The sequence below is a fragment of the Furipterus horrens genome, unplaced genomic scaffold (genome assembly GCF_987537825.1).
Source record: "Furipterus horrens unplaced genomic scaffold, mFurHor1.1.pri manual_scaffold_3, whole genome shotgun sequence".
Lineage (NCBI taxonomy): Eukaryota > Metazoa > Chordata > Mammalia > Chiroptera > Furipteridae > Furipterus > Furipterus horrens.
Genome location: NW_028327173.1, coordinates 95,461,823 through 95,483,972, shown reverse-complemented (window position 1 = coordinate 95,483,972; position 22,150 = coordinate 95,461,823). Strand labels below are relative to the sequence as shown.

The window sequence follows — 22,150 nt, the reverse complement described above, 5'->3', positions numbered from 1 at the left end:
GTCACGCTGGCTGGCGTGATTGTCAGCCTAGCCTTTGGCTGCCCTTACTTTCTCCACCCTTACCCTGCTTTGCCTATGCCTTAGCTAGACCTGTTCTCTTCTATGAGAACAGATTACCAATAAACGCTGCTTGCACACTAATAGTCGCTGATCCATAATTCTTTATTGTATCAGTAAGAAGAATCGAATTTCTGGGAGTTTTTCCCATAACAGAAGTTCCATGCAACCTTCCGACTTGTCCTATGTGTCTATCATCTGGCTCTTTGTGAGATAATCATTTATAACACTGGGGAACACAATTTTTGTTGAGTTAGACCTGACACTTGTTTTTAACTAACTTTTGGCAGTTTCTATCACGTCAGCTTTTTAAGGTACAGAATACTCTCTCTTTGTCCCAAAAATTATACAAAATGTACATACAAAGGAAAATAAAGAGAAAATTATCTGAATATACTGTTTATTTAGAATTATTTTATTCATACAAAGGCTAGATATTGTTACTGTAAGTCAAATTGTATACAAGTAGTAAAGTTCTGCTACCAAACATACATACTAAGGTATTTTATCTTTTCAAATAACAGGCTAGGAAATGCCAAAATGAGATACTTGAAACAGTCTCCTTCAGTTGGCAAAGCTTTAACAAACTGCTTCATGAGACCCAGTTTTTTGTGCAGAGGTGGGAATATAATGTTCTTTCTGTCAACAAGGTGGCTCATGTAGCATGTTTGGATCACCAGGTTTGAGGTCAGATCTTGGAGGCCAATTTGACTCCACGGAATGCTTCTCATGAGCTCTGCTGTCCCACATACACAGAAAACAGGGATACTTGGTGTAGCTGCATTGCTGACCAAGAAGGAAGCAGACCATTTTAAGGTCAACACAGATGCTCCAATTGTGCTTCCCTCAATCCAGGCTTGATCCAGCCTAGAGTGGTCACATTATGATAAGTTGTACAGAAAACAACTTGACGTTTTAGAAGAAAACTAACTGCAGTTTTGAAACCAGCATGCCTATTTAAGTCTAAAACTCAACAGGAATTATGTTAAAAATTGTTCTCCTGTGTAATAAGCTAATAATAGAAAGTATAGAGTGTTTTCCTGAGTTATCAGAAACATTCTAGCAAATTATTGAACCTGTGGAGGAGGTTGCAGGAATCCCATTTATAGCTGGGACTTGCAATTGGCATCTGAATTGGGGTAATATCAGGAGACTGAGCCCATAATTTGTGGGGTCTGAGCTAACTCCAGGCAGTTAGTGTCAAAAGTGAGTAAAGTTGTAGAACAGCCAGTTGATGTGCTGTGAACTAGAACATTACTTGGCATGGAAAAACCCACACAGAGGTGCCAGAAGTGTTTAGTGGTGTAGAAAGAAACAGTGTTTCTTTTGGTATGTATAAATTTCAGTTATTTACTTACATGCCATTTAGAGTGTAGAGGAAAAAGTATCTACATACTAGACTTGACAAACTCAGGTGAGGCCAGCATGGTGAGTCCAACAAACTCAGAGACCAGAAGTAACCACATAAGATGCTCTGAATATAAAAATTCCTAACTAGAAGCTGGTCATGGCCAGTAGTCACATCCTGGGCCTGTAGCTTACTTGACAAAGCTCAATATTTAATTAAGCCTGTCTATTGTCTTTTTGCATCTAAGATAACATACTTTTGAAATGTCAGACTAACCTCTTTTTCTAGACCACTCAAGGCACAACCACTGCACATGATACAATACCACAGAACCCTTCATTGTTATCTTATTCCCAGAATAGCATCCCTGTGTGCTGCAAAGGTTAACTATCCCATACCCACAATGTAAAACAAGTATGTGTCTCTACATTTTACTCTCTATCCAATCCCAGAGATTTCCCCACTTTTCTTCTCAAGTTTCCTTAATCTACCACCCATAGATCTTCTGTAAACTCCTTTAAATAAATTCCTTTGATTTTAATGTATAAAATAAGCTTAAAAACTGCTATTGTCCAGACTATTTTTCTCAATATGTTGAGATTTTGCTTCCAAGAAATTGCTACCAGTTTGGCTGAAATACACTCATGAAAATTCTCTACAGCATTGGACATTTATTTTCATCAGCTATAACCAGGTAAGGAAAAATGTTCTTGTTAAAAATTGTTAAAATTTTAGAAATAGCCACAACAGCAACAACAAAAACAAATAATTGTGTGGGACTTATGTTTTTTTAAAAAGCTATGCTGATATATACAAAAAGGAAATTGATTTAAGGAACACTCCCTTCATTTTTCTGAAAAAAATGAAATATTGTAGGTAGATTAATTTATCCAAATAATTTATATGTGTAATGTAAAAGTAATCCCCCATAATTCCAAAGTTAAAAAAGTTACTCTGAATATTGAGAAATTATTCTAAAATTTACCTGGAAGAATAAAGATGAAAAATAGATCTAAACACTAGGAAATACTATTTTACAAATAATGATAAGAAATTGGTTATTTTTAAATGAATCATATTATAATGTGTGTTGAATCTCAACAGCACAAAAACAAATTCCAGTTGGATTAAACAGTTAAATTGATTAAAAATAAAAGCTTTGAAGAAAAAATAGGTGACTAACTGATTTCTCAATGAAAAACTACTTCTAAGAATAAAAGCAGTGACAAGAATGATTAAGGAAGAAGCAAAAGGAAAGGAAGAAAGAAAACAAAGAAAGGAAGGAAGAACCCAGATTTGACTTTAGGGGTGGAAAACCTGTTCCTTAATAAACATCATAAAATTTTATGGAAAAATTCTCACTGATAAAAGAAATGCAATATGTGTGTATCCTTCAATAATATATAATGTTAGGATCGGAGAAGATGGAGGTGGAGTAGGTAGCAGTGTTGTCTGCTTGCTCCCATCATGGAAAAACTTGAGAGTACAAACATGGAGAGGAGTGAGTGAGCACAGATTTCAGATAGCGTGAACAGGGAAGGGAGTGTGGGAGCAGCGTGAAAGAGGGCAGAAAGCTCACCCGCACTCTCAAAAGGAGTCCCTGGGCTCCCCAGCTTGGTGCTGCTGCCACACCACACCCCACCCCAAAGGGGCAACTGCAGACTGGCTCATTAGCTGGGATCTGTTTAGAAACTGCCACCTGCCGTAGGCGCTGGGACCAGCAAAGTCCTAGAGTGAGTCAATGAAGGGTTTCCTTAAAACAGCCGAAGGTGTGGGAAGACAGCGAACAGCCTGGACTGTGGGAAACTGTATGAACTGAGTCTAGGTGGGGACTCCCTGGGCTGGCTACTCTGGGCTGGCAACCCTGCACCCCAGGCACGTGCATTGTGGCGCCAGCAAACAAGGAAGCGGAAATGAGCCGGAAAGAGGGGCCCATACAGGAAAGCTGAGGCGGAAATGCAGACTCAGTAGGGACCCCAGGCAGGCAAGCAGTACACACAGGAGAACAATAAGAGGCTGCCAGCCAGGGAAGGATGCAGCCAGATGCTGCGGCTTGGAGCACAGAGACTTTTGGGGAGGAAGAGCAAAGACAGGACCCAAGGCTGGGTGGGAACTAGGGACGTGCGCACTGGCTTGCCAGGAGAACATTGTTAGACTAGCCTGAGGATTGCTGGAGGGTGCTGCAGGACAAGTGGGGAGAGACCCAACTCAGTGCAGCTCACAGCAGAAAGCTGTAGCAGCCCACGAGTGAGAGAAAAACAGCCACAGAAACGAGCCAGATCTCCTCATAGCCAGCCAGCCAGAAAAGATTTGAGACCCATGGAATTTTGACCAGGGGTGGATCTAGAAAAAGAAGACTGCGCCCAAAGGTTGAACTCAGTAAAAACTCTTTTTATTTTATTTTCTTACCTTTTTTTCCTTTTCTTCCCTTTCCTTTCTTTTTTCTCTCCCCCTTTTTCTTCCCTTTTTAAAAAATGCTTCCTTTAATCTGTTTCTTACCTTCTCTCCCTCCTATCCTTCTTTAATTTTTGCTTGTTTGTTTGTCTATTTTGTTCATCCTCCCTTTCACACTAAACATATAGCATATAATGCTATATAAACTTAATACTATACACTTCCACTTTCTCACTTCATTCTGCATTCTTCCCTCTTTTTTAACATACAATGTAAATATTACTGGCTCGCATACCCTTGACCCTACTTGCTACTATTATTATTCTATCATCTTCCCTCTCAAAAGTCATCTTTTTTTCATTTAAAACTATTCTTATCTGTTTCTCCTATAGTATAATAGACTTAACCTCTCTACATTTATATTAATACTGCCTCATTTGCTGCTGATAGTGGGGTTGTGGATGGGGGATATTTTTGAGGGTGTAGTTTTCTTGCCTGGGTTGTGTGTTTATGTTTTAACAGCATCTTCACAAAAGAACTCAAGACAAGGTGGGAAGAATGACCCTCAATCAACTATCCAGAGGGAAGGTTCCACCAAAGAGTAACTGAAATACAACCAGACAGCTTAATCAAACAGCATAGAGGGCATCCCGAGAGCATCAGGTTCAGGAGATCAAAGAGACTGCACCACTGAATTCCCCAGGTCTCCTATAAAGAATCTCATACCACAAAGACGGGAAACCAAAGCAGACAAATTTAATAAACAAAAACAAACAAGAAGAATCCAACATGGGGAGACACAAAAACAACCTCCCAATAAAGGAAAAGAGGAATCCCCAGAAAAAGAGATAGATGGAATAGACATAAGCCAACTATCAGACATGGAATTCAAAAGAATGGTGATAAAGAAGCTCTATGTACTTGACAATCTCAAAGAAAACTATGACAAACTCCAGGGAAAGTACAAGGAACTCCAAGGAAACTACAAAGAATTGCAGGTAAGTGACAAGGAACTTACAGAGAACTACGCCAGTATAAAAAAGGACATAGAAACTATTAATAAGAACCAAAAAGAAATGAAGAATACGATTTCTGAACTGAAGAACACAGTAGAATCAATCAAAAGCAGGCTAAATGAAGCAGAGGATCGGATTAGTGAATTAATTAGAGGACAATATAGAAAAAAAATCCCAGACAATACAACAAAATGAAAAACTATTTTTAAAAAAATGAAGAGGGTTTAAGAGAACAGCAGGACAACATGAGACTAAACAACACTAGAATCACAGGGATACAAGAAGGAGAAGAGGAGGAGCAAGGGATAGAAAACCTGATTGAGAAAGTAATGACAGAAAATTTTCCTAACCTGATGAGAGAAAAAGTCATGCAAGTCCAGGGAGCACAGAGGGTCCCACTGAAGATGAATCCAATAAGGCCCACTCCAAGGCACATCATAATTAAAATGGCAACATTCAAAGAAAAAGCAAGAATCCTAAAAGCAGCAAGAGAAAAACAGCAAATAACATACAAGGGAGCTCTGATAAGGCTATCAACTGATTTCTCAACAGAAACACTATAAGCCAGAAGGGAATGGCAAAAACTATTCCAAGCAATGAAAAAGAAAGGCCTACAACCAAGACTACTCTACTTGGCAAGGCTCTCACTCAAAATCAAGTGAAATAAGGAGTTTCTCAGACAAAGGAAGACTAAAAGAATGCATCTCCATGAACCAGCATTGCAAGAGATGCTAAAGGGAATGCTTTAAGAAAAAAAAGAAGATAAGAGAGGCACAGGTACAAAGGGAAATGAATAAATATATCTGTCAACAATAACCTTAAATGTAAATGGATTAAATGTTCCAATTAAAAGATATAGGGTAGCAGGATGGATATAAAAACATGATCTACATATATGCTGTCTACAAGAGACACACCTCAAAACAAAAGAGTTACACAAACTAAAAGTGAAGGGATGGAAAAAAGTATTCCAAGCAAATAGACTTGAAAAAAAAAAAAAACTGGGATAGCAATACTTATATCAAACAAAACGGATTTCACAGCAAGGACCATAAAAAGAGACAAAGAAGGACATTTCATAAAACTTAAGGGAACAATCCATCAAGAGGATGTAACCATGGTAAACATATATGCTCCCAACACAGGAGCACCCAAATACATAAGGAAAATAAGAGAAGACTATAAGAAGGATATCAACAGCAACACACTTATAGTAGGGGATCTTAACACCCCATTATCAACATTAGACAGATATTCAAAGCAAAGAAACACCAAGGACATACAGGCATTGAACAACACACTAAACCACATGAACTTAACTGATATATATAGAACTTTTCACCCCCAAAGAAGCAAAATATACATTCTTTTCAAATGCACATGGGACATTTTCAAAGAGAGACCACATGGTAGGACACAAAACAATCCTCAACAAAGTCAAGAAAATTGAAATCATATCAAGCATCTTTTCAGATCACAATGCCTTGTAACTAAAAATCAACCTCAGAGAAAAAAATCAAAGACATCCAAACTCATGGAGAATGAATAACATGCTATTAAATAATGAATGGGTTAACAATGACATCAAGGAAGAAATCAAAAAGTTTCTGGAAAAAAATGATAATGAACACACAACAGCCTAAAACCGATGGGACACAGCAAACACAGTCCTGGGAGGAAAGTTCATAGCAATACCGGCCTACCTGAAAAGAATAGAAGAATCTCAAATAAAAAATCTAACCCTACACCTACAAGAACTAGAGAACAACAACAAAGCCCAGAGCGAGTAAAAGGATGGAAATCATCAAGATCAGAGCAGAATTAAATGACATAGAGATTAAACAAACAATTTAAAAGATAAACAAAAGTAGGAGCTGGTTCTTTAAAAAATAAGCAAAATTGATAAGCCTTTAGCCAGACTCACCAAGTAAAAGAGAGGACCCAAATAAACAAAATCAGAAATGAAAGATGAGAAATCACCACTGATATTACAGAAATACAAAGGATTGTAATAAATTACTACAAACAACTGTATGGCAAGAAACTTGACAACCTAGATAAAAGTGACAAATTTCTAGAAATATATGATCTTCCAAAACTGAATCAAGAAAAAGTATAAAGCCTTAACAGACCAATAACAAAGAGTAAAATTGAAAGTAATCAAAAATCTCCCGACACACAAAAGCCCTAGACCGGATGGCTTCACAGGTGAATTTTACAAAACATCTAGGGAAGAACTAACTCCTACCCTTCTCAAAGAATTCCAAAAAATCCAAGAAGAGGGAAAAATCCCAAACCCTTTCTATGAAACCAGTATTACCCTAACTCCAAAACCAGGTCAAGACACAACAAAGAAAGAAAACTACAGGCCCATATCAGTGATGAACATAGATGTTAATATCCTCAACAAAATATTGGCAAACTGAATCCAGCAAAACATTAAAAAGATCATACACCACAATCAACTGGGATTCATCCCAGGGATGCAAGGATGGTTTACTATTCAAAAATCAATAAATGTAATACACCACCTAAACAAAATGAAAGACAAAAATCACTTGATCATATCAATAAATGCAAAAAAAGCATTTGATAAAGAACAATACCCATTTATGATGAAAACACTCAGCAAAATTGGAATAGAGGGAGCATACTTCAACATAATTAAGGCTATATATGAGAAATATGAAGCCAACATCATACTCAATGGACAAAAACTGAAAGCATTCCCAATGAGGACAGGAACAAGACAAGGATGTCCACTATCTACACTCCTCTTCAACAGTGTTGGAAGTTCTAGTCACAGCAATCAGACAAGAAAAAGAAATAAAAGGCATCCAAATTGGAAAAGAGGAAGTAAAACTGTCATTATTTGCAGATGACATGGTAGTATACATAGAAAAACCTATAGACTTCATGAAAAAACTACTCGACATAATAAGCAAATTTGGCAAAATAGCAGGGTACAAAATAAATATACAGAAATCTAAGGCATTTCTGTACACCAACAATAAAATATCAGAGACAGAGGCAAAAAAGTAAATACCATTTACTATAGCAACAAGAAAAATAAAGTACCTAGGAATAAACTTAACCAAAGAGATAAAAGACTTGTACTCTGAAAATTATGTAACATTGAAGAAAGAAATTAAGGAAGATACAAATAAATGGAAGCAAATACCATGTTCTTGGATGGGAAGAATCAACATCATTAAAATGTTCATATTACCCAAAGCAATTTACAGATTCAACGCAATCCTTATTAAAATACCAATGACATATTTCACAGACCTAGAACAAGTACTTCAAAAATTCATATAGAACCAAAAAGACCCCGAATAGCCAAAGCAATCTTGAGACAGAAGAACACAGCAGGAGGAATCACAATACCAGACATCAAACAATACTACAAAGCCACTGTGATCAAAACAGTCTGGTACTGGCATAAGAACAGACATATAGATCAATGGAACAGAATAGAGAGCCCAGAAATAAACCCAGAACTATATGGTCAATTAATATTTGACAAAGTGGGAAGGAGCATAAAATGGAGAAGAGCCTCTTCAACAAATGGTGCTGGGAGAACTGGACAGGGACCTGCAAAAAAAAATGAAACTAGACCACCAACTTACACCACACACCAGAATAAACTCAAGATGGATCAAAGACTTAAGTGTAAGACGTGACACCATCAAAGTCCTAGAGAAAAACATAGGCAGGAAAATTTCAGATATCCCACGTAGCAACATTTTCACCGATACATCTCCTGAGGCAAGGGAAATAAAGGAAAGAATAAACAAATGAGACTACATCAAACTAAAGAGTTTCTGCTCAGCAAAAGAAAACATCAGCAAGATGAAAAGGAAACCAACCATATGCAAAAACATATTTGCCAATGATACCTCAGACAAGGGGTTGACCTCTAAAATGTATAAAGAACTTACATATCTCAACACCAAGAAGAGAGACAGCCCAATTAAGAAATGAGCAAAAGACCTGAACAAACACTTCTCCAAGGAGGATACACAGAGGGTCCTTAGACACATGAAAGAATGCTCAACATCACTAACCATCAGTGTTGCAGGAACACAGATCTCTGGGCAGGGGCATTCTCATGCTCCTCCATCCAGGTGTCGTCCCATGACCCAGGAGATGATGAGCTAATCTTGTCTCCGCCTGTGGCCTTAAGCCATTCAGGCCACTGGGTCATGGAATCCTGGGAACAGAGAGTTCTGTTGTGTACTCCATCTGCCTCCTTGTTAATAAAGTCTTAAAATGGAGCTGGCCTTGAGGATCAGTGGGTCTGCTTTGCTTCCGATAGGTGCTAGCTAAACCATAAGTTACCCTGGCTGTATTTTACATATTAATGATACTTTGTAAGAATTCTTTCACTTGTAAAATTCTTCTATTGTTGGCTGGAATGTCACACCCCCTGTTCTAGTAACTTTTGAAATCCCAATAAAAGAACGATGAGGCTTCCCGCGCTTTGCTGTTGTATAAAAGCAAGCCATTGTCCTCCGTTCATTTCTGGCCAGTCATCCTGCTTGCTGAATTTATCTCAGCGCCCATGATCATATTCAACACTACACATTAGAGAGATGAAAAGAAAAAACCACAATGAGATACCACTTTACACCAGTCAGAATGGCCATCATCAACAAATCAACAAACAACTGCTGGAGAGGATGTGGAGATTCGGGAACCCTATTGCACTGTTGGTGGGAATGCAGACTGGTGCAGCCACTATGGAAAACAGTATGGAATTACCTCAAAAAACTAAAAATGGAACTGCGTTTGGAACCAGTGATTCCATGCTAGGATTATACAGGAAAAATCCTGAAACCCCAATTCAAAAGAACTTATGCACCCCTATGTTCATAGCAGCGCTGTTTACAATAGCTAAGTGCTGGAAACAGCCTAAGTGCCTATCTGTAGATGAGTGGAATAAAAAACTGTGGTACATTTACACAATGGAGTACTATGCCTCAGAAAGAAAAAAGGAACTCCTGCCATTTGTGACAACATGGATGGAACTAGAGAGAATTATGCTTAGTGAAATTAGCCAGGCAATGAAAGAAAAATACCATATGATATCACCTAATACAGGAGACCAATGAACAACAAAAACAAATGAACTATATGAGCAAGGAACAGAATAACAGTTATCAGGGGGGAAGGGGGAGGGAGAGAAGGGGGATAAGTAAGGGAAGGGTTTAGTCAAAGAACATGTATAAATGACTCATGGACATGGACAACAGGGTGGCATATGACTGTGGTAGAGGGGTGGGCTGGGTGGTGAGGTAGCAATGGGGGGAAAATGGGACAACTGTAATCGAAAAACAATAATAAAATATATATGTAATGTTGAAGATGTTTTTAAGTTATATAATAGATATTGCACTATGTGCCTCTTTCTATTTCTTTTGTTGTTGGTGGAGATTTTTATAATACTTTCTTCCAATCACCTTATGGTGTTCTTCATGGAATGGATTTTATACATGTAGATTAATCTTTCACCTGTTCTTATTTAGATATTACCTTTTCTTTCTATTATCAACATTTTATTTAATGCAAAAGAAGTACAGGTGTTGGGACAACTGGATATTTCATACATAAACAATTAATTTGGACCCTCTACCTCACATCATATACATCAAAATACATTAACATTCTAAATATGAGAGTTATAATCATAACAAAAACCATAACTGTTAATCTTTATGACTTTGCATTTGGCAATGTATTCTCAGATATAAACCAAAAGTATGAGCAACAAAAAAATAAACAGATAAATTAAACTTTGTTGACATTAAAAACTGGATCAAGAAAGTGAAAAGACAACCTAAAGCATGAAAGAGAGTATTTGCACATCATATCTCTGATGAGTCTAGTATCCAGAGTATATAAAGATGAACAACCTAATGAAAAAAGATGCACCAAAAAGATGAAAAGCTCAATGAAAGAAGTGGACATATTACTTGGAAACACTTTCTCCAAAGAACATACACAATGGCCAATCAGCAAAGAAGTTCAACATTATTAGTCATTAGGGAAAGACCTAAAAAACATAATGAGATACCACTTTCCACTCACTAGGATGGCCATAAATTAAAAAGAAAAAGGAAAATAACAAATATTAGAAATATTGTGGAGATATTGGAATGCTCATACATTGCCAGTGGGATGTAAAATGGGTAAGTCACTGTGGAAAGTGGCTGGATGGTTCCTCAAAAAGTTAAACATATAGTGACTATACGACCCAGCTATTCTCTCCTAGGTATATACCCAAAAGAGAAAACATATATTCAAACAAATATATGTACAAGCATGGTCATACAAATAGGCAAAAGGTAGAAACAAACCAAATATCCATCAATGAATGAGTGGATAAACACATTGTGCTATATCTATACAATGGATTATTATTCAGTCATAAAAAGGGATAAATTCCTGACACATAGTACAACATGAATGAACCTTGAACACATTATGCTAAGTGAAAAAACCCAGACTCAAAAAGTCATAGATGATGATTTAATTTATATATACTATCCAGAATAGGTAAATCCAGAGGCAGAAAGCAGATTGCCAGGGGTTAGATGAAGGCAAGAATGGGAAGAAACTGCCTAGTGGGTACAAGGTATTGCTTTGGAGTGATAAAATTTGGGGGACAATTAGATAAAAGTGATGGTTTCACAACATAGTTAATGTTTTAATTGACACTGAATTATTTATTTAGTTTTTTAAACACAAAGGTTTTATTATAGTTCCCAGGGAAAAATGCAAATCATAAACTGTAATACACCGTTTTAAAATTTTTTAAAATTATTTATTTGTTTATTTGTTTGTTTATTTATTTTTAGAGAGAGGGGAAAGGAGAAAGAGAGGGAGAGAAACATCACTGTGTGGTTGCCTTTCACTCACGCCCCCAACTGAGGACCTGATGTGCAACCTAGTCATGTGCCCTGACTGGGAATCGAACCAGCGACACTTGGTTCGCAGGCTGACGCTCAATCAACTGAGCCACAGCAGCCAGGGCTTTAAATTTATTCCTATTGTTTCTTTTTTCCATTATGGTACTGAATTCTTTATTTTTCAATGGTTAATTTTGATATGTGAATTTCACCTCAGTAAAAAAATTTAAAAAACACAATAAATTTATTGATATATAATCATTAAAAAAAATTTACAAAGCCCATCTATGATCAAATTACTTATCATTGCACTATAAGTGGTACACAAAATATAAAATATAGTCCCAAACCTTTAAGACCTTAAAGTCTAGAGAACAGAGATGATCAATAAGTAAAGCAACCACCATAATAGAAATGCCCCCTCTCAGAGTCTGATGAGAGTTCAAAGATGTGTATCGGTTTATACAGAAAAGGAATAATTTCTCGCAGATGACATTGGAAATGAGCTTTTAGTTTAATATAATTTTTACTGTTAGAATTGTCATTGGAGAAATACAGTGCAATGAAGAAAGGTGTTAAATTACATGAGGATCACATGAGAATTTTAATAACATTAGCTTCTCCAACTAGGTTGATATAAAAGCTACATAACTGGAGCACTGGCATGAAAGACCAGGTATCAAAGGACACCACTGCTTTATAGCCCCAAAACTAATGTGATGTTGGGCACATACTTGGTGAACACTGAATGTCAAAGAAAAAGATAAAATAAAAATGTGCATTAAAGAAACTTCCTAAGAAGTCCAAGTACTATATATATGTGTGTGTGTGTGTGTGTGTATATATATATATATATATATGTAATAACAATAGCAAATGCTAGCAGCATTTATTACTATTAAAATATTCAGGCTAAGGCAAGTATGTGCAAGATGAGAGGTACAAGGCACAGCACAATGTGTCAAGAATGAATTGCAAGTGAAATGAGTGGGAAATAAGCCTGCGGTCATAGAGGAAAACTTCGCATGTCGTCCTATGGAGTTTGGACTGTATCATAAATACAACAGGAATTATGGAGGTCTATTGTCCCTTGATCTCAATTAAGTGGCATAAATGAGTGGTCAATATGGGGACAGTTGAGTGTGCAGAAGCAAGACCAACCATTTAGCCAAGTGAGGAATCTGCCCTCACCTTTGTCTTCTGGCTTTGATTGAGCTGTAGAGAGAGATTTGAAGACACAGAAAGGGAAATGCTCATAGGCACAGTAAGTGCACCCCCTTACGGAGAGGAAAACCTGCCACAGAACAGAATGCAGTTGGCTTTGTTGTGCCTGATGAAGAAAAGGAAGGGATGGTCTGCACAGAACGTTGGCACATCTTTCAGGGCACAGTCAAAAGTCTCCACATCTGAGGCAGCTGCGGCCTCAGTGCCTTCCTCATTCATCTCCACAAAAGCCTTGTGCACAAACTTGGACAGACACAGGTCTGTCTCAGCTGACATTGCCGAAAAGTCAGCCTTGCCCTCTTGAAAGGCATCAACTATTCCCAAATATTGAAGCACAGATTCCATGTCATAATCCTCTTCCAGTTTAAATCTTGGAAGGAAAACTTCAACTTCTGTACCCATCATACGATATGGCTTGGTCCAGGCTATGAATTTCTCAAAAGTGAGCTTTTTTTCCACCTGAAAGGCCAATTAGCCATTAGGATTCATACATCAACACATATAAATATGCACACAGACACACTCAAGTAATTCAAGTACCTGTTCTTCTCTTAGGAATGAGTGTTGATTATCGCACAAAACTGGAGGCACCTTTATCTGCCAGGAAATGTGTGAGATTTTGCACTCATGCTGTTACACACGTGGCTTCTTTGCCAAGCCGGGGAAACTTCAAACCGCCTAGAGGCACAAAGACCTGGCTGCTTCTTTCCTTGCCCGTAACTTCTGAGAGCCATTCTCTATCCTGGCAATTGTCAATGCCCAGCTGACTGCACCTTTTTTTCTTTTAACTATGCTTTATTTTTTTTAAGACAACAAGACTTTACTGCTAAGCAAGATGACTTGCAAAGAAAGGGCTCCAAGGGGCAATCTGCCCAGCGGGGGAAATTCCACATGCTTTCTGGAGTAGAAACTTCACAGGGAAATGGATGCAGGGAGAGCGGAGGGATGCAGGTCCCATCACATAGGCCCCTTAGGACCTGGGAGCACCGGCTGTGCCCGGCGCCAGGCCAGAACCTACAGGGCAATGGTTAGCCTCTCGCCCTAAGGACACATGCTCAGAAAAAACAAGTTGGGTGGCAACTGCCATTTGGGACTGTTTCTGGCACTGTGCCCTGAGTGATGGCTCCTACCCTCCTCACCTCCCCCTTGTTAGGTCAATGTGTTAAGATATTTTTCATCTACTGTTTCAGGTTCTGGATAAAGACAACAGTTCTTACTTTTCAAAATACAATGCTAATAACAATTATGAAAATAATAAGTCTCATTTACAGAGAGCTCATATGTACCAATGACCTGAGCTTGTTTCCTGGCTTACCACCAATTTTATCCTCATAAAAACCGTTATCAGAAAGCTATTATTACCCCCACTAAGAGATGAGAAAACAGAAACCAACGAGAGCTAACTAATTTGGTGAGGTCGCATAGATAATAATGCAGAAGTAAGTCTTGAGTAACAGTTTGATTCCAAAGCCCACATGCTGAATACCACTGCCTGGTCACCCACACCACCAATGTGAAAGGCAAACACAACAGGAAAAAGTTCTATCCCGTAAGAAAAGATGAAGGGTGTCAGTCACTGGACTCATCTCACCAAGCTTAGATCCACTTTGTGGTTAGGCAACAGGATGAGCATGCTCAGCTCCTTGTCCTCATAGGGCAGCTCCAGCACCTGGGCCTTCAGCTCTTCTATGTAGGCAAGGTTAAACGTAGCCTCCTGGAACATCATCTGCACTGGCCTTTGCTCCTTCTGATAGGAATAAGCAGATGAGCATGGAATGAAAAGTGGATTGTTGAAAGAGGAAAAGTTTCAAGAAGAAATGCAATTGACTCTAAGAGTGTTTTTAGCAGCCGTGGTGAAAACAATATTCATGCTTTAGTTAGCACTTATGAAATGGCTCCCCACTCCTTCCATCACCATGACAAGGCATCTGCTGTGAGCAGGTGTGACTAGCACCAGATGTTTTACTCAGCAAGATAAATGTGATACTCTGCATTTACTACAAGAACTAGTCCTATATTCTCCATATAAAATATGCTCTGCAAATGTATTTAAGAAAACAATGTAATCACAAATTTCTTTTTTTTTACAATAGGTTTTATGAAAAAGTGGGATGAAATGTGTAGTTCCACAGCAGTGTGATTGAAAGTATAGATGCCCTATCAGAAAGCAGTCTCTCAGCAAGTACAATACCAAGAACCAGATGTATCTTCAAGCATTTAAACTCAACTTTCCCAATTCTGATACTCTAATTTAGGGAAATAATTTTTTAATTATTAAAAAGTATATACATGCAGAAGTTAAGTGAAGTATTATATTTATTAAATTGATTTTTTAAAGTTGATACAAGCTATCCATTATAAAAATTAAAATAGTTTCTAAAGTCAATGCTACAAAAGTTCTCCTCTCTTCACTTTGCAACAAGAGAACTGATTATTTAAGTACACCTTATCAAAAAAGAAAAAAAAGGGGGTGGGTGGGCATTACCTGTATCCGTTTCCAATTAATTGAAATGGTATTTTTTAAAGGTTGGAGAATTTGGCAAACTATTTTAATGTCTGCCTAAACTAAAGTTATACCTCAATGTCAAGACTAAGGTCTTAGTTGTTTTAATATTAGCAACTTAGAAATAATTTATTAGTAAGAATAAATTGTCAGCAATTCATGTTTATACTTATTTTGTTTTAAAACACCTGATTAAATAAATGTTTTCACATTTGTTCTCTCTCTTCCCCCAGTGCACATAAGTATCACACTTCCTTAACACCTGTTTTTTTTTTTTTGCTTCTTATCTAAACAACTTGTGCTTAAAGAAATATCTTCAGTTTCCTGAAACAGGTGGCAGCAATGAGTGTATGAGAAATTAAGAAGCAATAAGAGAAGTAATAAAGTGCAAAAATATATATTTTTTTCTTCTTTTAGTTCTTTTCTGCTGAGTTTAAAATTTCATTTCAAAATGTGTTGTTACAAATTATTTTTACCTATTTTTTAATTCTTTCAAAGTTACTTTTTCCATTCAATTTTTTCATCAAACTAGCAGGATTTTTTAAAGCTTCCCCCACCTGGCTTATTTTAAAAGGCATTTCCTTTGTGCATGTTTTCTCGAAGGGTACATTCCATCTTCCTTTGAAGTAGATAGCATTGACAAGAACCAGCCTTGTCTGTTCATCAATAGTGTTATCTGGCAACAAGTCTTGAATTTTACCTTTCCAGAAAAGTAGAGAAATTATTCAGTTGATTGTTATAAAGGAATGATGAGTAAAAAGTGATAAGATTTATTGGCAGGTCCTTGATTATCAGTCAAGAACCAAGCATTCTTTTTGCACATTTGCACAGTTTGGATTGTTACATACAGAAATAACAACATATACGAGTGGCATTCATGATGACCAATGCTTTAGGAACATCCACAAAGTTGGCAGTTGATGACAGTGAAAGACTTCTATACCACTCAAGAGAAAACATTGCACCAGGTTGGAAAACAAGGCTAGTAATAACTGAGAGATGGGCTGGAGGGGTCTTGACTGTATCACTTGGTTAAATAAAGGGTTTTATCTAATGCTCCAAGAAGCCCAGTCCTGCAGTTCCACAGGTACATGTGGGCATGGCAGAGGAAGCCAGAATGAATGGCTCAAATAGGAAATGACTGACAATGGGCAGTGTGGGCACATTGAAAAACTTATGGAAGCCTCTAAATAAGTAGAGTTCACTATCTGATCCTTTAAACAAAACACAAAATATTTCTGGAAAAGTTAAGGTGGAAAAAAAAGATACTCCCTTTTTCCCTTCAACATCAAGTTGTACACTCTGAAATACAAAGAAATAAGGTTCAACCCTAAACAAAGTATGATGTCAGACTACAAAAGTGGTCAGTCGTGACAAAGGGTTTGCACTTGGCCTATCATGTATGTCTAAGTTTATCAAGTCCATTTAAGGGAGGGGAAGTGGAAGACATGGAAAAAACAACAGAGTAAGTAAGATGAACATGAAGAAAGAACGCAGTGGTGATGGAGGGCCACATAGAATCTGGAAAGAGGAGGCCCAAGTGTATGGTTCATGGGAGACTTGACCATCAGTCTTCTTCCTACAGAGATGATGGATTCACCCAGCATGTGAACATCACTGGCCAAGTAAGTTTTAGTACAAGTTATTAAATAGAAACTTGGGTCAATGGGTTTCTTCGATTATTTATATCAGTCAAATTAAGTCCTAGGAGAATGGACAAAATTAAGTCTCTGTTGTTGAAAACCAGAGCATCTGACTGGAACCTCTGTGAGTAGATTAAGGTTCAAATATGCCATGAGGTCCAGCCCAGTAACATCACTCTAACCATCTGCGACACTAGTAAAATCAGAGAGTAAGAAGGTAGAAGAGGAGGAGAGAGAGGAGAAGAGCAGAAGTGGGAAAAGGTGAGAGAGAAGGAGGTGGAGGAAGAGGAAGAGGTCAAGGAAGAAGAGAAGGAAGACGAGAAAAAAGAGGAGATGGGAAAGGGGATGGAGGTACAACATGGCCCACTGGATGCTGACCTTCAGTCATTTTTGAGACCCAAGTGTTGATATGTTTCCTGGACTTCTCTGCATCTTTGGCAAAGGAAAGCTGCTCCAGCTCAGCATGATAGAACTGAAGACAGGATTCCTTAAAGGTCTTTGGAGAGACAAGTATGCAGTGAGGCTACATTCCTAAGCAAAATATCAGCAAGTCTTCAAAAAAATCGGAATATTACATATGTTTTATGAAAAACAACATACATTTCTTTAAAGTGACCACAACTTAGTCTACAAGATATTAAAATATCAGAGTTTATTAATAGGTGAGTAGTAACCCATGAATAACCAGAAAAAAGATAAACTAATTTTAGAAGTAGTAAAATTTTAAATAATTCAGGGTACTGTTATAGAATTATGATTTTTTAAAACAACATTTACCATAAGTTTCAGTTCTCCAGGATCTCTATATTTTGAATACAACTTTTTTTGTTTTGCTTATTCAACTTACTGATAGGAATTCACAAGTCTTTTCTCCAAAGAGCCTGTTGGCCGATCTGAGCAAGTACTGAGTGCCAGGTTTGTTCACTTCAGCAAGAAGAGACTGGAAACCCACATGAATGTCCTCTGTGTTTAAAGAAAACACCTGTTGACAAAAATGACTTAAAACTATCAGTATTGTTCTTTGATCTCAAAATCCTCCACAGAATTTTCATTTAAAGGCATTGCTTTTATTTTAATTGCCTATTTAATACATACTAGAGAAACATGTTGGGGTAAAGGGCAGATACAGAGGAAAAAAGAGTAAAAGAGAGGGAAGGCAGAAGGGAAGAAGAGAGAACAAAGAAAAAGGGGGACTGAAGAAGTTGGTTTTTCTGCCTAAATTGAACTCTTTTGTTGGAACATGAGCAAAAGAAGAAAAAAAAAAAAAATGAAAAAGATGAGAGGTGTCCAGAAAGTTTTTTTGTTTTTTTTTTAAGTCTTGCATCCTGCCCTGCCCAGGTATCTCAGTTGGTTGGAACATCGTCATGTACACCACAAGTTTGCAGTTTCCATCCCAGTCAGGGTACATACCTAAGTTGCGGGTTCAATCCCCAGTCTTATCTCCTGATCACTCTATAAAACGTCTTGGAAACAAACAGGGAACCCTCATCGTTTTCAGGTGTTTACTGAATACTTGTCAAATCCATCTAACTAGCACATACAAAGTCTGTACATGTAATACATATATGCCTTTTCACCCTTTTTTGCATATTTCTGTTTATGTTTTTTCTGAGTTAAAAGGTAAGTTGGTATATCAATAACTAGAAATAGATGTTAATCTATCCTTCTTTAACAAAGGCCAATTATGGTTATAAAGTCTTTTATTCCAAGAATGAGATTAGATTTTAGCAACTTAGATTTCAAATAATTTCAGTATCATTTTCTAAAGAAAAACAGTGCTAAGACAAAGACAAAGTTTTGGTATTTATATTTAGGTTATTAATTGAAGATATTTTTCCCAAAAGCCTCAAGGAAGGAGAGCCTCCAACCCTGCCCTTGCCATCTTTTTAATGAGGTATAAAGCTGGGTGATGATAGAGCAGACCAATCTAGAAGGCAAAAAGGTGGCCCCTTTCCTGGGGCAACAGGTGGGCAGATTTACCTGTGATATCTGAGCAGCAGTGTTTCCTTTCACCCCCAGGAAGACCATGGCCAGGGCAGAGGAGATGCTCACAGGAGAAAAAAAGACATTGTGAGAAGCGTTATCTTCACATAGCATCTTTAAAAGGCAGAGGGCAAAGGTGTCATTTGCTTCAGGAAGAGCATCCATGATGCAGGGTCTGGAGCCAGAGAATAAAGACAAAGGCTGTTTTAATACACCCCTCAGTGTTGCTGCCCCAATACAGGACAATTTTGGAATTGTACTTCTTGTTTTTTAATCTTTAAGCTCATACATATTTTCGTTTGAAGAACATCTGTTTACTCTTTCTCTCTATTGAAAAAATTAGTCCAAATTTTAAGGAAATTGGCTAACTGTGGTAGTGGCAGCAGATTAAACTGGTAAGCTCAAAGTTCACTTTACTGCAATGGCTTTTCCTCCCACTGAACCTCTTCTCCTGCTCCAGCCTCCACCTCCAGCCATCCTCAACTCCTTCTTCCCCCACAGAGTCATCTCTGAGCCTTTGAAAACACTTCATCTGACACCCCATCCCTTTCACCAGATTAATGCCTCAACCATCACATCCTCTGGATGCTTCTGATTGCTCCCCTAGACCAAGTTTCCCTTCGCTCCCTTCACCCACTCCCCAGCATAACTCCCCAGTCTTGAACATAATTTCTTCTTCCACTGATCCCAGTCCCACTAGGTGGAAGCTCTGGAGAAAAGGGCTGTTTGGCAACTCTTAGAGCTCAGAAAAACAGAAGCCTGGCTAAATTTGTGTTGAATTAATGAAAGAATTAAGATGGATATGAAGTATTTGGATTTGCAAGTGGAGACTGGTAATTTTAGCAGGAGAGCGAAGAGGTAGGGCTGACGTCCTTATGTGGATCCCAGACACAAAGGAGAGGTGAGGTGAGGAAAAAGGGGGCAGGAGAGAACAGGGTTATATACAGGGGACCCAAAAAAACAGAACTTATTTATAAAAAATTGTGTATTTATTATTACATGTTTAAACTTCAGTCATCTTCAAAGTACTCTCCATTTGATGCAATACACCTATTGAGACTTTTTTCCACTGCTCAAAACAGTTTTTGAACTCATGGATTTTGAAGCCTTTTAGTGCTTCTGCTATTTTTTGTTTCACTTCTTCCACATCGGCAAAATATTTCCCTTTGAGGACTTTTTCATTCCGAGGGTGGAGAATAAAGTAGCTCAGGGCAAGATCCACTTAACAGGAAAGGTGGGGCAAGGGGGGCCATGACATTTTTGGTCAAAAACGGCTGAACACTCAGTGTAGTGTGGGCAGGTGTGCTGGTAAATCACCCATCATGAAATGGGCAGACGCATTGAAAGTTCCAAAAAAAATTCACTGAAGCTGAAGGCAGCCTCTCACAAGTCCAGCTAGTACACAGATACAGATGCGTTCCTAGAACACTCACCTAGCAGGGAAACCCGCACTACAAGGGGCCCGCCCTCCAGAAGATAACTCTGGTTTTTTGGGTCCGAGCCGCAGGTCCGGGACCAGCCACAGTGAAAACCCAGAGACGCCACTGACCACCCACCACACAAAGAGCCTGGATTTCTGCAAACAAGGAGAGGGCCCCGCCCTCTCGGGTTCGCCCGTACCCAGATAGCTCTCTGGCTGTTGTCCCGGTCTCTAAGTGGCATTCTGGGGATCCATCTCCTCCTCCAACCCCGCCCTGCCCCTCGATACCCTCACCTACCCCCTTCAGCACAGCCTCGCTCCTGTCGCCGCCCTCAGAGCCTGGATCCCATGAGCGGAAGCACAGACTTGCCAGCAGCAGCCCGGAAACCAGCGTCCCTTTTCCGTTTCTGTCACTCGCGGACAGGTCCTGTGAGAACTTCGACACACCCCCCTCTCGTCGCGGGGCCGGAGCGGGGCCGGAAGTCTCTGGACCTCCTTTCTTAAGCAAGGAATGTGCTTAAGCCGTATCTCAGCATGTATGATAAATCAGAGGGTCATTGTTCCCAGGAGTTTTTAAGTGTTTGAGGGTTCATTTAAGGGTTTTAGGAGAACTAGGCAGGGTACTAAGTTGCTTGAGGGAAGGGAGACAGAGAGAAGGGATGGAGAGAGGTCTGCAGGTATCTGTTGTAGAGTTCTGTCTCCTAACCCAGTCCTAAATCTCATTGCTAAGCCTCTGGCCAAGGATCTGAGGCTAAAGGAATGAGGAGCTGAAGAAGGTGTATTGCAGACCATGGTGGCTGCGGTGTTAACATGTTGAGATCTTTGGCTTTGTGAACCAAACGGCCTGGGCACTGGCATCTCCTGATGAGCCTGGTAGTGGTGTAACGGAGAGCTCTGTGTTGATCCCAAGACAGAAACACAGAGGGCTAGTCCTTAAATACGTGAGATGCCCCAAACACACCCAAAAGTCATGGGCATAGCCTGGGAGGGGAGCTGTCCCAGGGCATGCAGGGAGAGCAGAAATACTAAGAGGCACCCCAAACACTCCAAATCAAGCATACTCTTCTCAGTCCCAAACTGCATATATCATAAGCTTCAATTATTCCCAGCAGTAGGTGCAAATGCTTTCTTTCCATTCGAACCTCTGCAGAATTTGGCCCTTCAAGTTTTAAATTAAGGCAAGTTAGGCAGAAGGGAAAGGGATACACAGACAGCAACTGTACCTCTTAATGGAGAAAAGCACTTGCCACAGAACAAAGCGCTGCTGGTTTTACAGTGCCTGGTGAAGAGAAGGAAAGGGTGGTTTGCAAAGTCTTGGTAGTGTTGTGCTGCGCCAGGCAGTCCTGAGCACTATGGCCACCTCCATGCCTTCTTCACTGGCCTCTGCAAAGTGCTTGTGCTTGATCCTGGATGCATACATTTTAGTCAACATTCCAGAAAAGCTGGCCTTTGCTTTCTTAAATACACTCATTTTTTCTAGACTTCACAGAACCAACTCTAAGCCATAGCTCTCAGCCAGCTTAAATCTGGGGAGAAAAGCCTGAACTTTACTGAGTTGGCTTTTCTGGATATTTTCAGGCTCTGAACTTTTCATATGTAAGTGCTTTTTCCACCTGGAGAAACAGAGTCAAATCTTACAATTTAAATA

At 38.8% G+C, this 22,150-nt stretch overlaps 1 protein-coding gene across 4 annotated transcripts; it reads right to left on the bottom strand.

Annotated features, from left to right (window-relative positions):
• Positions 1-12,584: 12,584 nt before the first annotated feature.
• On the bottom strand, positions 12,585-20,918 carry SERPINB9 (serpin family B member 9). Of its 4 annotated transcripts, none has more exons than XM_090269907.1 (7): positions 20,801-20,918; positions 19,080-19,283; positions 17,947-18,081; positions 17,478-17,595; positions 16,014-16,156; positions 14,545-14,700; positions 12,585-13,412 (listed from the first exon to the last, which is right to left on the bottom strand). In XM_090269907.1, the coding sequence occupies exons 2-7, from the start codon at positions 19,245-19,247 to the stop codon at positions 13,008-13,010; spliced, it is 1,125 nt and encodes a 374-aa protein (XP_090126033.1). In that variant the 5' UTR covers positions 19,248-19,283; positions 20,801-20,918; the 3' UTR covers positions 12,585-13,007. The 4 variants fall into 4 exon arrangements, with proteins under 4 accessions (XP_090126033.1, XP_090126030.1, XP_090126031.1 ...); XM_090269904.1 differs by having other exon boundaries at positions 19,080-19,257; positions 20,801-20,865; XM_090269905.1 differs by lacking the exons at positions 16,014-16,156; positions 17,478-17,595 and having other exon boundaries at positions 19,080-19,257; positions 20,801-20,865.
• Positions 20,919-22,150: the final 1,232 nt, after the last annotated feature.

Bases quoted from the DNA above. Each gene is read 5' to 3' on its own strand.
- SERPINB9 (XM_090269907.1), bottom strand. From the start codon at position 19,247: ATGGATGCTCTTCCTGAAGCAAATGACACCTTTGCCCTCTGCCTTTTA. The intron at 17,596-17,946 runs GTAAGTTGAATA...GTCTCTCCAAAG, and splicing joins AGACTTGTGAATTCCTATCA to ACCTTTAAGGAATCCTGTCT. The intron at 13,413-14,544 runs GTGAGATGAGTC...TTGGCCTTTCAG, and splicing joins ACAAAGTGGATCTAAGCTTG to GTGGAAAAAAAGCTCACTTT.